The following is a 14,732-nucleotide window of genomic DNA, read 5'->3' as shown; positions in this document are numbered from 1 at the left end:
TTGAAATAATGAGGTTGATTCGGGCAACGAATCGATCAAGTTACGAAAAACTTTAAACTTTTTCCGCTTATTTTGCGCCAACACACCAACGGGGTCGGGAATGTGGGCGAACGGAGAAAGGTGACGATAAAACCATCCATCCAGTCAGTTGTGACTGCGGCGCAGGTGCGAGCCAGACGCTTTATCTTTCTGTCGGTCCCCTTCTAACCGAAACCTGTTTAAACAGAGAATTCGCGTTAGATAGGTCACGTGTGTGTTTGGAATGCAACGCGTGCTTTGACTCGATGTGAGTAAAGTTCATGACCCATGTGACGTCACCTGATGAGCGATGGGGCCTTTCGGGACGACGGAAGCGCGGGATGAATCACAACTGTAGTTACGTCACAATAGCAACGCGACAGCGATCAAGGGTTGGATTATCTCATATTACCTGCCCACCACAGATGGGGTGTGTACGTCACAACGCTGCGTCGTGCGGTTCGATCAGCTCTCTCACTTTGGACGAAATCTTTCGTATTGTTGATTTAAAATAACAAAGAAACGATAAGCCGACGATAAAAGAGCTCGGGCGTCGACGCGTTTTGTGATGAACGAATCCTTTATTTGAGTTGGTGTTCCACAAGAAATGGACGAACATCCTTTCCCCGCTGAAGATAAATTATACTGAACACAGCAGCGCGAATATTGAGCGCAATGCTAAATGCTCCGTCGGCCTTATCTTAAGATTGATGTTATGAACGTGTTTTGTGTTGCTTATCGTACAAAGCTTGCTGTTTGGAGCACAATTGTGATGTAAAGCCGGCAGGTGTTCTCGGGGTTACACAGAAAGATACGATCACAGCCCAGTCACTTACAGGGCGCTTAGAAGACCAGATGGCGAACTAAGCCAAGAAAATCCGCCCGATAACTTGCAGTGGTAAATAGCTTCGTATAATGACTTCCCGTAAGGAATAGCGCAGTTGTCTCTACTTGATTGATTGATGTGTTCTGCATCGTCGGTAGCGTGGCCGAGTGGTCTAAGGCGCTGGTTTAAGGCACCAGTCATTTCGATGGCGTGGGTTCGAATCCCACCGCTGCCATTAGTTTTTGCGTAGAAAACAATATGTGATAGTTAACCAGTTTGCACGTTTATAACATTAGGTTAGATAAAATAAGAATAACTCTTGAATATTCAAGACTATTAAATACTCAAGACATAAAAACTCCTCGACACACAGCCGAGACGAAGATATTTTCTTCGTTTCAAATAAAATGTCCGTACCCTATCTAGCATTCTTTGCTGGCATTTATTAATTAATTTTTTTTTAAAAAACACTTTTTTTCAAACAATAACTGTAATTTATTTACACCCCACTTCAAATATAACTGATTGTTTATTCTTTTATTTTGTTAAGTCATGAATATTGCATAGTAAAAACAGAATTAAAATATACAGAAACAATTATCGCTGAGCTAGTAATTTTAAATTAAAAAATTTTAAAATATAAAATTACCCAAAGTTGTTAAACCGAAATTTTAAATAAACTAATCCAGAAAACAGTAGGAATTAGGGTTATAGGTTAAGGTTAAGTGTGGAATCAAAATGTTACAACTTAAAATATTCATCCTAACACAAAATAAAAGAAATTTAACTCCGATAATATTTCCTACAATTATTGCACTATAGGTTCAACCCACAAGCGAGAAGCGATACTTTTCCGGAACCGCCGATAAAAGTCCTTTCTGTTCGAGCCAGGCACGGCTGTAGAGCCGTGTAAAGTATCGCTGACCGGTGTCGCAGAGGCAAGTGACAACTATATGTCCAGGCCCCATGCCACGCGCCACTTTGACAGCAGCTGCAACATTTAAACCAGATGAAGCTCCAACGTAAAAACCTTCTTCATGCAGAAGTCGGAATGTCTGGAGATTAAAGTAAGTTGTGTTATAATGGTGTGTTTATGCCACACACAAGGTATTCATACAAAATGCTCCCTACGTAACTATAGTAAGGTGGGAGTAAAATAAACCATGATTTCAGTTTCTTTTCTGGTCCCATTTTTTTATCTGAAAATGTAAATTATTATGTGAATGGTATCCCATTTTACCCCACAGTGTTATATCTCGGACCAGACATACATGGTGTATTCAAATACCTCATGCTCACTGTCAAGTTATAACATGGGTGTCTTCTTATACACTAGACACACATGGTGTATTCATACACCTCATGCTCACTGTCGAGTTATAACATGGGTGTCTTCTTATACACCAGACACACATGATGTATTCATACACCTCATGCTCACTGTCGAGTTATAACATGGGCGTCTTCTTATACACCAGACACACATGGTGTATTCATACACCTCATGCTCACTGTTGAGCTATATAACATGGGTGTCTTCTTATACACCAGACACACATGGTGTGTTCATACTCATGCTCACTGTCGAGTTATAACATAGGTGTCTTCTTACACACCAGACACACATGGTGTGTTCATACACCTCATGCTCACTGTTGAGTTATAACATGGGTGTCTTCTTACACACCAGACACACATGGTGTATTCATACACCTCATGCTCACTGTTGAGTTATAACATGGGTGTCTTCTTACACACCAGACACACATGGTGTGTTCATACACCTCATGCTCACTGTCGAGTTATAACATAAGTGTCTTCTTATACACCGGACACACATGGTGTAATCATACACCTCATGTTCACTGTCGAGTTATAACATGGGTGTCTTCTTATACACCAGACACATGGTGTATTCATACACCTCATGCTCACTGTTGAGTTATAACATGGGTGTCTTCTTATACACCAGACACACATGGTGTATTCATACACCTCATGCTCACTGTTAAGTTATAACATGGGTGTCTTCTTATACACCAGACACACATGGTGTATTTATACACCTCATGCTCACTGTTGAGTTATAACATAGGCGTCTTCTTATACACCAGACACACATGATGTATTTATACACCTCATGCTCACTGTTGAGTTATAACATGGGCGTCTTCTTATACACCAGACACACATGGTGTAATCATACTCATGCTCACTGTCGAGTTATAACATAGGTGTCTTCTTACACACCAGACACACATGGTGTATTCATACACCTCATGCTCACTGTTGAGTTATAACATAGGTGTCTTCTTATACACCAGACACACATGATGTATTCATACTTATGCTCACTGTCGAGTTATAACATAGGCGTCTTCTTATACACCAGACACACATGATGTATTTATACACCTCATGCTCACTGTTGAGTTATAACATGGGTGTCTTCTTATACACCAGACACACATGGTGTATTTATACACCTCATGCTCACTGTTGAGTTATAACATAGGCGTCTTCTTATACACCAGACACACATGATGTATTTATACACCTCATGCTCACTGTTGAGTTATAACATGGGCGTCTTCTTATACACCACACACATGGTGTATTCATACCCCTCATGTTCACTGTCGAGTTATAACATGGGTGTCTTCTTAATACACCAGACACACATGGTGTAATCATACTCATGCTCACTGTCGAGTTATAACATAGGTGTCTTCTTACACACCAGACACACATGGTGTATTCATACACCTCATGCTCACTGTCGAGTTATAACATGGATGTCTTCTTATACACCAGACACACATGGTGTATTCATACACCTTATGCTCACTGTCGAGTTATAGCATGGGTGTCTTCTTATACACCAGACACACATGGTGTAATCATACATCTCATGCTCACTGTCGAGTTATAGCATGGGTGTCTTCCTCACACCATACACCTCATGCTCACTGTCAAGTTATAACATGGTGTCTTCTTATACACCAGCCACACATGGTGGTATTCATAAACCTCATGCTCACTATTGAATTATAGCCTACCATATCGACAGCTTCAGTATCCAACACACAAATTGCTTCATCAATGGGAGCTCCTTGCATGTTAGCTGTTACTCTCCCTTGCCCTATACCTTCAGTGATGGACGAACCATCCGTGCGTTCCAACTTCCCCTCAGTAAACCATTTATACAACACACTACCCTGTATGACATCATAATGCTGGTGAGTTCAAAAGTTCAAACAAATGTCAACATCACAATACAGACTTTACAATGGAGAATAAAGACCCACAAGTCATAGACAAATCTATAACAAGATATAGTTATTTATTTATCTCTAAGAAAATTAGCAACAAAATTACAGTTTTGTATATACACTATACACACATTGTAGGTGAAACTAATTGTCAAATAAAAGCGTGGCTGTTAAACCCACAATGCTACAAACATAGTATAAACAAACCTGGGGATCAGCTAGCACAGTTTTGATTGCAGAGTTTTTTGATTTTAAATACGTTGCCACACCTGTATGGTATAGATTGTTAGTTAGGTGTAATGAATGAATGTAACTTATTCATCCTTGTACAAAGGAGCGAGGTCAGTCGATATAAAATGGGTTTTCTGTTCTGTTTTATATACTAAATTTGTATGTTACTTTGTGGGTGACATTTTTAGATAACCCATAACACTGAGTTGAAGCAATTGCTGGTAAGTGTCTTGCCTAAAAATACATACACTCACAATTGTAATCTAGCCTTAAAATTTAAGTGTAATAAATGTAATTTAAACAAACAACATCCCACCTGCCATAGTACCCCCAGTACCAGAACCAAAAGTAACAGCATCAAAAGTAACAGCAATAAATGTAATTTAAACAAACAACATCCCACCTGCCATAGTACCCCCAGTACCGGAACCAAAAGTAACAGCATCCACTTTTCCGTCTATAAATAAACAAGTTTTGAATAAACCATAAATATCCACAAAAATAATGTTATAAAACCCCGCCTACAAACAAAACGCAAAAGTTTTGAAATATATATAGATATTAATGTTTTTAATAATATAAATACCAATACACACAAAAATGTTTTGAAATTTAATTGTTTAAAATTGTTTAATTTAAAGTCACTTTAAAAGCATATTATTTGAAAACTGTTAATTTAAACACTAAACTTCATTCACCAGTTTGGTCCCAAATTTCTGGTCCCGTTGTAACAACATGTGCTCGTCGGTTTGCTGTGTTGTCAAACTGGTTTGTCCACACAGCGTTTGGGAGAGATTCTGCGTACCTCCGTGCCTGTAAACATTATGTCTATAAGTGGTTAATTCAATTTGTTGAATTTTCGTTAGGTGAACTATAGAAAAACATGCAAATAAGTGGGTTATATCAGTGGCAATCTATCTAAATATTCCATCTTTTTTCGACACATTTTTAATGCTCATTTGAATCCGAATAGATTATATTTCATCCCATCGTTACACTATATTTTAAAACCACCATTTTCTTGCTAAAAGTGAAGAATGAATTCAACAGGTATCTACCTGATGATTGTAGTTGTTTGAATCATCAAATGGCACGGCGGGCACGGGCCGCACATCAGCGCCCAACACCTTCAACATATCGATCTTTTCCTGTGGAAGTTACATTTAAGTTATAACTAAAAGCCAATACATACATGGTAGGTTAATACATGGCAAGCTAATACATGGTTCTTCAATGGTGTTTTCCACAAATGGCTCCCAAATTATGGTTTACCACCAAGTATGACATGTCACACAAATTTTTGAAACAGGGATGACATCATGTGTTTTAGCTTGCCAGTGTTTTACCTTGATGGTATATGCATATACAAATAAGCAGAGCCATATACGTGGCATTCACCACATCAAGGTTCCCAATATTTGACAACTATAAGTGTAGCTGTATTTTAACAATGTTAATGATTAAAATTCAAAAGGACAATTATGAATACTTATGGAACAATAGCGCCCACTAAAGGACAATTTGTTGCTAGCAGTTATATTTGAAAACCATAAACTAATCACTATACAAACCTGGGACTGTGTATCAGGCATGTATATCACACATTTGTATCCAAGGGCGTTGCAAATATGAGCGAGTCCAATCCCAGTGTTCCCTGCGGTCCCTTCCACAATGGTCCCACCAGGTGATATCAAACCTTTCTCTTGAGCATCTTTGATGAGGAAGAGAGCAGCGCGATCCTTTACTGATCCTCCAGGATTAAGAAACTCAGCTTTTGCAAGAATCTCACAACCTTTGTATGAATATTGGGGCTTTCAGAAACATAAAAATTACTATTTATATTTTTGAATACAGTAACAAAAATCAGGTTAATTAACACGACAAGAGAAGGGAATTCAAATTAGCAGCAAAACAACAGTCGTTAAAACTTGCTGCTCCTGTATAGTACGTGAAGAAAAACAATAACACAAACAAATATAACTGACCTGTTTCTTTGCTTACACCATGTAGCTTGATAAGTGGGGTGCTGGAAAAAACATTTATTTAGCAACAGATAAAATACTGTATTTTGAAACGACATAATATTAAACTGAAACTTACTTTCCAACAGAACCATAAAAACCTTCCAATACCTGCAATAAACAATTCAACTTTAATATGGTACAACTTGCTAACACATATTTAACAATGCTACGTGTTTACTGTGACCAAGGCCCGAGGGTTAAACGGTTCAAACCCCGGCAAAGGTAGACATAAACAAATGACAGTAATTGCATAAATACGAGCACTTACCGAGGATAAATTTCTAGCCGATTTCCGCCATGTGCAAGCCAGTTTTAAAATCAAACGGCTCTTATTTGAAATAGCCGTCTGCATATCTATAAAACTATCTAAATTCGCCGTGAAACGATTTTTAAAACTGAAGTATTGGCTAAAACAAATGTACAAACTGTTTAAAATTCGCTGAGTCACGCTGCAGTGTTTCCAACTTTTATTTAAAAATTAAAATTTCGGCAAACAATATTTTTTGTGTATAAAATGATATACATTTTGCGCCCTAATTTTTGCTTGAATAGCAAAAAATATTTTTTTAAAATATTTTAAATACATTTGGAAACACTGGCGATAAGAGTCAAGTCATTCGAGTTTTGTTTGATCAATTACTGCAAGAGTGTCTGCGCAAACATAGTTATCTGTTGGTTTACGGTAGTTTGTGATAAAATGTCGGTCACTAAGGAGGGATATCTTCAAAAATATTGTAAGTATAGCATTATACGTCTTTGTTAATATACCGAATAAACGTTTAGTTAAACTTTTAAACGGATGACTATAGGTTTTATAATATTATCGTATGCAACAATGCAGTGTTATAAAGTACGTAATTGTATAGTTATATTATATTGATAGATGTATTTTATATTTGTATAGTGAATACTGTTGGCCTCTTATAGAAATATAGCCCCCACTGAATATACAGGATCGCTGGTTGGGTTATATGACTCCGTGCTGATCCGACTTCATATACAGGCTTCAGCGGGATGCTATATCTACTGTAGTACTAATTGCTTTTATAACCAGAAACCAAACAGTTCATGATATCTTGCTATGTTTTATTCCTTTTTCTGGTATACAAGTACACGATACGGTATCGGGTAAAAGCTTACTTGACGGCTGGGCAAAGGCTCGTAAGAGCCCGCCATGAACCTAGACTGACCTCGAGGTCTCAGTGCCGATAGTGGTTTCTCGTTATTAGTTATTGTGTTAGGGAAAAGGCGAATTATATAGCGGACAGAATCACGTGACAGCAGTGTGACGTCATGCGATAAAAGGGAATCGATTTGGGCCTGTCATCGGCTGAACGTGATATCATTAACCTCGTTCAACGGGGGGTTTGTTTTCATGGGAAAGTCTCTCATGAGATAAGTCGTATCCGCACTGTTGGCATTGATTAATTAAGTATTGGGATTGGGTTATGTGACGTCACTTTAGGCGTCGAGTTGCAACAATACCTCCCTTTCGGCAATGAGAAATTGATATGTGGGTCTCATGTAACCGAATACATTGTTGAAACTCGACGCCTACAATATATAAAGAAAACGATAACGATAAAATAACAAATCCGGGGCAATTAAAAAACTAAATAAAAGCGAAGTAAAAGACACATGGCGCAAGATATACAAAGAAAGAACATAAACAAAAATTAGGTTGGGTGGAACAGCGGTATTATGCTCCGTAGCTCGGAGCGATTAAAGTTGTGGACGGTCATGGGGTAAAATACAGGTGTGCGCATTGAAGTCGCTCGTGCGATAATGAAACGGACATGGGGTCACTTATTGCTGTTAGCCCGGCAAAGCCGGCAGAATAAGTCGGCGCCTGTAGCCCAGGTCGCCCTGCGAGAGTTTATGTTAGACACCGGTTACGCACACCTGATATTTCTCCGTGTTGCACTTCCTTTACTTGTGAACGGCGTTGACGCAGACTGGATAATTGTGTAGACTGTTGAGGATGCTGCTTGTCCTCGGTCTTATATCCTTTCGTTGAGGCGAAAAATACCCACGGCGTAGTGATAGCAGTGGAAAACTGGTCGTTTCTGACATCGTGGTCGCGAGAAATAGATCCATTTCGAAGCGAATGCAAACGGGAGACGGGACCGTAAGTTGAACGGTCGTAAAATATAAAAACACACCTGGTTTGCGATGTTGCTTTGTCAGTCAGTATTGCAGATCGCGGACGCTTTTGCGCCTGCTTGTATTGCCATATAGTCCATTAAATAGATGCGGACAGCTTCTGCAGCATAGTGGCTGCTAGTCGGTTTGTAACATCGGTATAGTCCAATAAATAACTGCTGTGGACGGCTTCTGCGGAATAGTAGCCTGTCGGGTCGGAAGGTTTTGCGTGTTCAAATCGAACGTCGGGTGCACCATTTATAGCCCCCACTGAATATACAGGATCGCTGGTTGGGTTATATGACTCCGTGCTGATCCGACTTCATATACAGGCTTCAGCGGGATGCTATATCTACTGTAGTACTAATTGCTTTTATAACCAGAAACCAAACAGTTCATGATATCTTGCTATGTTTTATTCCTTTTTCTGGTATACAAGTACACGATACGGTATCGGGTAAAAGCTTACTTGACGGCTGGGCAAAGGCTCGTAAGAGCCCGCCATGAACCTAGACTGACCTCGAGGTCTCAGTGCCGATAGTGGTTTCTCGTTATTAGTTATTGTGTTAGGGAAAAGGCGAATTATATAGCGGACAGAATCACGTGACAGCAGTGTGACGTCATGCGATAAAAGGGAATCGATTTGGGCCTGTCATCGGCTGAACGTGATATCATTAACCTCGTTCAACGGGGGGTTTGTTTTCATGGGAAAGTCTCTCATGAGATAAGTCGTATCCGCACTGTTGGCATTGATTAATTAAGTATTGGGATTGGGTTATGTGACGTCACTTTAGGCGTCGAGTTGCAACAATACCTCCCTTTCGGCAATGAGAAATTGATATGTGGGTCTCATGTAACCGAATACATTGTTGAAACTCGACGCCTACAATATATAAAGAAAACGATAACGATAAAATAACAAATCCGGGGCAATTAAAAAACTAAATAAAAGCGAAGTAAAAGACACATGGCGCAAGATATACAAAGAAAGAACATAAACAAAAATTAGGTTGGGTGGAACAGCGGTATTATGCTCCGTAGCTCGGAGCGATTAAAGTTGTGGACGGTCATGGGGTAAAATACAGGTGTGCGCATTGAAGTCGCTCGTGCGATAATGAAACGGACATGGGGTCACTTATTGCTGTTAGCCCGGCAAAGCCGGCAGAATAAGTCGGCGCCTGTAGCCCAGGTCGCCCTGCGAGAGTTTATGTTAGACACCGGTTACGCACACCTGATATTTCTCCGTGTTGCACTTCCTTTACTTGTGAACGGCGTTGACGCAGACTGGATAATTGTGTAGACTGTTGAGGATGCTGCTTGTCCTCGGTCTTATATCCTTTCGTTGAGGCGAAAAATACCCACGGCGTAGTGATAGCAGTGGAAAACTGGTCGTTTCTGACATCGTGGTCGCGAGAAATAGATCCATTTCGAAGCGAATGCAAACGGGAGACGGGACCGTAAGTTGAACGGTCGTAAAATATAAAAACACACCTGGTTTGCGATGTTGCTTTGTCAGTCAGTATTGCAGATCGCGGACGCTTTTGCGCCTGCTTGTATTGCCATATAGTCCATTAAATAGATGCGGACAGCTTCTGCAGCATAGTGGCTGCTAGTCGGTTTGTAACATCGGTATAGTCCAATAAATAACTGCTGTGGACGGCTTCTGCGGAATAGTAGCCTGTCGGGTCGGAAGGTTTTGCGTGTTCAAATCGAACGTCGGGTTCACCATTTATAGCCCCCACTGAATATACAGGATCGCTGGTTGGGTTATATGACTCCGTGCTGATCCGACTTCATATACAGGCTTCAGCGGGATGCTATATCTACTGTAGTACTAATTGCTTTTATAACCAGAAACCAAACAGTTCATGATATCTTGCTATGTTTTATTCCTTTTTCTGGTATACAAGTACACGATACGGTATCGGGTAAAAGCTTACTTGACGGCTGGGCAAAGGCTCGTAAGAGCCCGCCATGAACCTAGACTGACCTCGAGGTCTCAGTGCCGATAGTGGTTTCTCGTTATTAGTTATTGTGTTAGGGAAAAGGCGAATTATATAGCGGACAGAATCACGTGACAGCAGTGTGACGTCATGCGATAAAAGGGAATCGATTTGGGCCTGTCATCGGCTGAACGTGATATCATTAACCTCGTTCAACGGGGGGTTTGTTTTCATGGGAAAGTCTCTCATGAGATAAGTCGTATCCGCACTGTTGGCATTGATTAATTAAGTATTGGGATTGGGTTATGTGACGTCACTTTAGGCGTCGAGTTGCAACAGAAAAATATTAAGGTTGTCATCATTTTTCTTATTTATTTACTCGAGGTTATTATCATTTTTTATCATTTAAAGTTTTGTATTATTATATTATACATTCATGCTTTCTCCTAGTGGAATTTCTGACGTCAATTTTTATTGTATGGACCTATAACTGTAAACATATTGCATATCATATGACCAACCATTTACTTTTCGACTCATATTTTCTATATTATATATGTAAAGTAATCAAAAGATCTATTTCAATACCTGTTATTCATACCAGTAAAAAATGAATTCTTTTGTTTCAGCTTCCGGGATATTCAAAGGTTGGAAAAACCGATACTTTATCTTGTATAATGATGGGCAGTTCGTTACTTATGACAACAAGGGGGGACCCAGGGCAGGAAACTTTCATATTACACGAGATTGCTACGATATTCAGGTAAACTGGCAATTTATTTGGAAAGGTTAAAAGTAAATTATAGGTTTTAAAAAAAGAAGTTACATGGCTGTGGTTGCAAAGTATTCAATGAAAAACATAGTATTTTAATTAGATGTTTTGCCTTTGTATTTGGCTTAATTTTCATTTTGTTTTTAATTTGTTGAAAATACAAAGTGTGGGTTATATCGTACTGTTTGACAGTCAGTATGAACTATTTGCGACTAAACCTGATGAATAAAGCCATGTTTAAACAACATCAACATAAATTCAGTTATCTTACTTCAATTGCAATGTTAATTAAACAAGTAGACTGAGAAGTTTGGAATAAAGTTTCAATTAAACATTTTGCCCCAGGGTACAGATACACAAGAGAGACAAATTACAATTAACGATACACACCCAGTATACACATATGATTCAGTTTAATCATTTATTCATCTAAACCCATATATGATATATATATAATGCTATACACTTTATATATATAATCAAACACTATGTTATGATATGTTAGAACAAATGTTTTTTGTACTTTTAACATTGTGTACTTAACTGTAACAAGTGTTAACCAAAACAAACTTATTAAATATTTATTCTGTTCATAAACAAACAATATAATGTTTACATAATTTTTTGTACTAGTTGTTAAATACAGCTTGTTGTATCTTAAACTATTGCTATGATAACATTAACAATACTTCACTATATTTGCATTTTAATTTAATTGATATTAAAGTTACCAATATTATAACTAGACTGTTTCTCATGCCCATTGTGACATTGTTAAATATTTAGGTACTTATGTATAACCATTAAAAATCTTGAAAGATTAAAGTATTTTTCTAACTTGCTTGAGAATATCACTTTATGTGCCAAGTCTGTTCAATAATACATTTTAATGTAGCAGAAATCTATAAAATATTTATTTTCTACAGGTTGGGGCAGGAATCCAAGCTAAGATCCCAACATTACCTTCCTCCCATTCTGTTGACTGCGTGATGTTGCTTGCAACACAAAGCAGGAAATTTCTACTGCTTGCAGATAACAGACAAGATGTAGAGTAAGTGAGATTAAATTTAACACAAGTTGAGCACCATGTTATTTAAGTTGACACTTTGTTTGTTTTTGTGCAGTGTCTACTAAATTATGACCACTTATGCTTTTACAACCTATCCAAAGAATTCACTGGTTTCTGTCACCACTTATTTTGTTCTGGCTGTAAATTAGCATTTGCAAATCTGTGCAAGTAACATCATGGCCATCATATTACTGCCATAGGTATTGTTGTTAAATAGGTAACTGTCATGTATTTCATGTCTGTACCTACAATATTACATAATTTAAGTATTGTGATAACTACTTCTACTTGGTTGTTTGACCTAATCCCAATACACATAATGTAAATTATTACGCGCCAGTTCATGGATGCAAGCTCTCACCAACGCAAGGTCAATTAAACCGACAACAACCGCTGGTTGCCAATCTGCAGCACCTGGGGCCCACAAACCACAGTACCCAACATCGGCACCAGCTTACCCAACTCAAACTCAAAGTGGTTACCCACCAGCCCCAGTGGCGTACCCTCAAGGCCCCACTAACCCTCCAGGCCCCGCTTACCCGCAAGGCCCCCCACCACCAGGAGGTCCATCTTTGGGCTTTGAGAACTTAAACTTAGGATCCGGGCCGTCTCAACCACCTAGCTATAGTGCCCAACCACCACCTGGGAGTTATCAACCCCCTAATTACCCTCCAGGACCCCCACAATACCAAACAGGACCCCCACAGTACCCACCCCCAGCTACAGGGTACGCTCAACCCTACCAACCCCCTTATGGGCAACCTGGTCCACAGTACCCATCTTACCCCCAACAAGCACCTTATAGGGGTCCACCGCCTGCAGGTTACCCTCAACAAGGTTACCCTCAGCAAGCTTACCCACAAGGTGCATACGGAGGCCCTGCTCCATACGGAGCCCAACAAACAGTCTACGTCCAACAACCAAAGCAGAAAAAGAAATCGAAAGGAAATTCAGCAGCTATGGGTGGTATGATGGGAGGCGGGCTTGGTTCAGTTTTGGGTGGAGCTGGGAAAAAGGCTGGGAAGCATAAGAAACTCATCGGTGGAACGGCTGCAGCTTTGGCTGGAGGCTACGCGCTTAGTAAGTTGACCCGTCGTGGCTCCTGGGGTTCGTGGAGCAGCGGCAGTTGGGGCAGCTTTGGCAGCAGCGGAAGTTTTGGGAGCTTTGGAAGTTTTGGAAGTGGTGGCAGTTAATGGAATTATATTTAATATTATGTTATGTTACTTCTGCTACCAGGCATTATGTAAATAATCTTTTAGCAGCTCATCTGGTTTAAAAATATCAGGAAAAGTATTCCCTTATTAAGTGTTGCCAGATGGCAGATAGAAGGTTGGAAATTTACTAAGTTATTTATACCAGATGAGCTGCTACAACACTATTTATATAATTATAATGCTTAACTTTGTCGGGATGTTACTAAATATATTACTCTCGCTATGAATAATGACAGTCCTATGGTTAAAATACCCCAAACTTATTTAAGACTTTGTAACTACTTGTATGCGTACGATATATTTACTTGCGAATAACCAAAAATAACTCAGTGTTAGAGATTGCATTGGGTATATGAAAACAATCTTCTAATAATCACTTACAAAGTTACATACATGGTTACTTGTAAGCGGGCACGAGGTGTATGAAACAGAACACCCGTGAAAGACTGCCTTATTCCAGCGATACAAGGATAGAGCCAGTTACATTTATTTAAACTGTCTTAGACAGAATTAAAATAAAGGTTTAAGCTAATACTGCAACGAACAGTCTCATCTATAAACATTCTGTTGAAAATATTAACAGCTTTAAAATGCAACATTTTTAGTTAGTACGTAAGACTTAACCATTATGTTAATGACTTTATTATCCTTGTTTTAAGTTTGGAAACACTATGTTACTTTTTCAATGGAATCACTGAACTTTTTTGTATGAATCACATTTGTTGAAGAATTGTTTTACACAACTCACTATTGCATGTTATCGTGTACTTGTTATGTTATAACACAACTCACCTGTGTTGATTTCATATTGCACTCGTTGTTTAAAGACAAAGATATTTTATAAAGCGGAAAGTTGTTGCGTACTTGTTGTTAGCAGTAAAATATATGGAATACCCGTTTAATAATGAAATGTCACTTATTTCTCTTCATGTGGAGGGACAATTTTAGAGGTGGGGGCATAAGACAAAGCACAAGTTGGTTGGAGGAATTACTGTTAATTGTTCCGCCAAAGACACATACACCCACAACAGTGGTCGTTTTTAAACTGTCAAAGAAATATGCGACTTAGTTAATTGGAGATATAAGAGGGAAGTTTGTTTAGTTGCTTGAGAAAACTCATAGCGTTCACGAGATTAACTTAGGTTTAGCAACCGGTAGTGGGCAGTATAGAGTGTCGCTAGTCGACAAATATAAAAAGCATTTTAAACGTCTAAAATAAGC

General features: G+C 39.0%; 2 protein-coding genes and 1 non-coding gene across 3 annotated transcripts; 2 read left to right on the top strand and 1 right to left on the bottom strand.

Annotated features, from left to right (window-relative positions):
* Window positions 1–997: 997 nt before the first annotated feature.
* Window positions 998–1,079, top strand: Trnal-aag (transfer RNA leucine (anticodon AAG)). Its single transcript has one exon. It is a non-coding gene; the product is annotated as a tRNA-Leu (tRNA).
* Window positions 1,080–1,362: 283 nt separating this feature from the next.
* On the bottom strand, window positions 1,363–6,812 carry LOC149729015 (uncharacterized). The gene is made up of 10 exons (XM_089887567.1): window positions 6,640–6,812; window positions 6,448–6,479; window positions 6,333–6,373; window positions 5,919–6,139; window positions 5,406–5,495; window positions 5,046–5,160; window positions 4,751–4,804; window positions 4,324–4,385; window positions 3,904–4,062; window positions 1,363–1,899 (listed from the first exon to the last, which is right to left on the bottom strand). Exons 1-10 carry the CDS (start codon window positions 6,721–6,723, stop codon window positions 1,669–1,671), a joined length of 1,089 nt encoding a protein of 362 aa, XP_089743693.1. The 5' UTR covers window positions 6,724–6,812; the 3' UTR covers window positions 1,363–1,668.
* A 136-nt stretch (window positions 6,813–6,948) lies between these two features.
* LOC149729014 (uncharacterized) lies at window positions 6,949–14,363 on the top strand. Its single transcript, XM_089887565.1, has 4 exons — window positions 6,949–7,105; window positions 11,086–11,219; window positions 12,155–12,279; window positions 12,638–14,363. Exons 1-4 carry the CDS (start codon window positions 7,069–7,071, stop codon window positions 13,488–13,490), a joined length of 1,149 nt encoding a protein of 382 aa, XP_089743691.1. The 5' UTR covers window positions 6,949–7,068; the 3' UTR covers window positions 13,491–14,363.
* The last annotated feature ends 369 nt before the right edge of the window (window positions 14,364–14,732 follow it).

This window comes from Ciona robusta, chromosome 11 (assembly GCF_009617815.1).
Source record: "Ciona robusta chromosome 11, ASM961781v2".
NCBI classification, from domain to species: Eukaryota; Metazoa; Chordata; class Ascidiacea; order Phlebobranchia; family Cionidae; genus Ciona; species Ciona robusta.
The sequence above is the reverse complement of the archived record's forward strand: the minus strand, read 5'-3'. Positions and strand labels throughout refer to the sequence as shown.

Bases quoted from the DNA above. Each gene is read 5' to 3' on its own strand.
- LOC149729014 (XM_089887565.1), top strand. From the start codon at position 7,069: ATGTCGGTCACTAAGGAGGGATATCTTCAAAAATATT. The intron at 7,106-11,085 runs GTAAGTATAGCA...CTTTTGTTTCAG, and splicing joins GGGATATCTTCAAAAATATT to CTTCCGGGATATTCAAAGGT. The intron at 11,220-12,154 runs GTAAACTGGCAA...TATTTTCTACAG, and splicing joins GAGATTGCTACGATATTCAG to GTTGGGGCAGGAATCCAAGC.
- LOC149729015 (XM_089887567.1), bottom strand. From the start codon at position 6,723: ATGCAGACGGCTATTTCAAATAAGAGCCGTTTGATTTTAAAACTGGCT. The intron at 5,496-5,918 runs GTTTGTATAGTG...TAACTTCCACAG, and splicing joins TGCCTGATACACAGTCCCAG to GAAAAGATCGATATGTTGAA. The intron at 4,805-5,045 runs GTGAATGAAGTT...GTTTATTTATAG, and splicing joins AGAAATTTGGGACCAAACTG to ACGGAAAAGTGGATGCTGTT.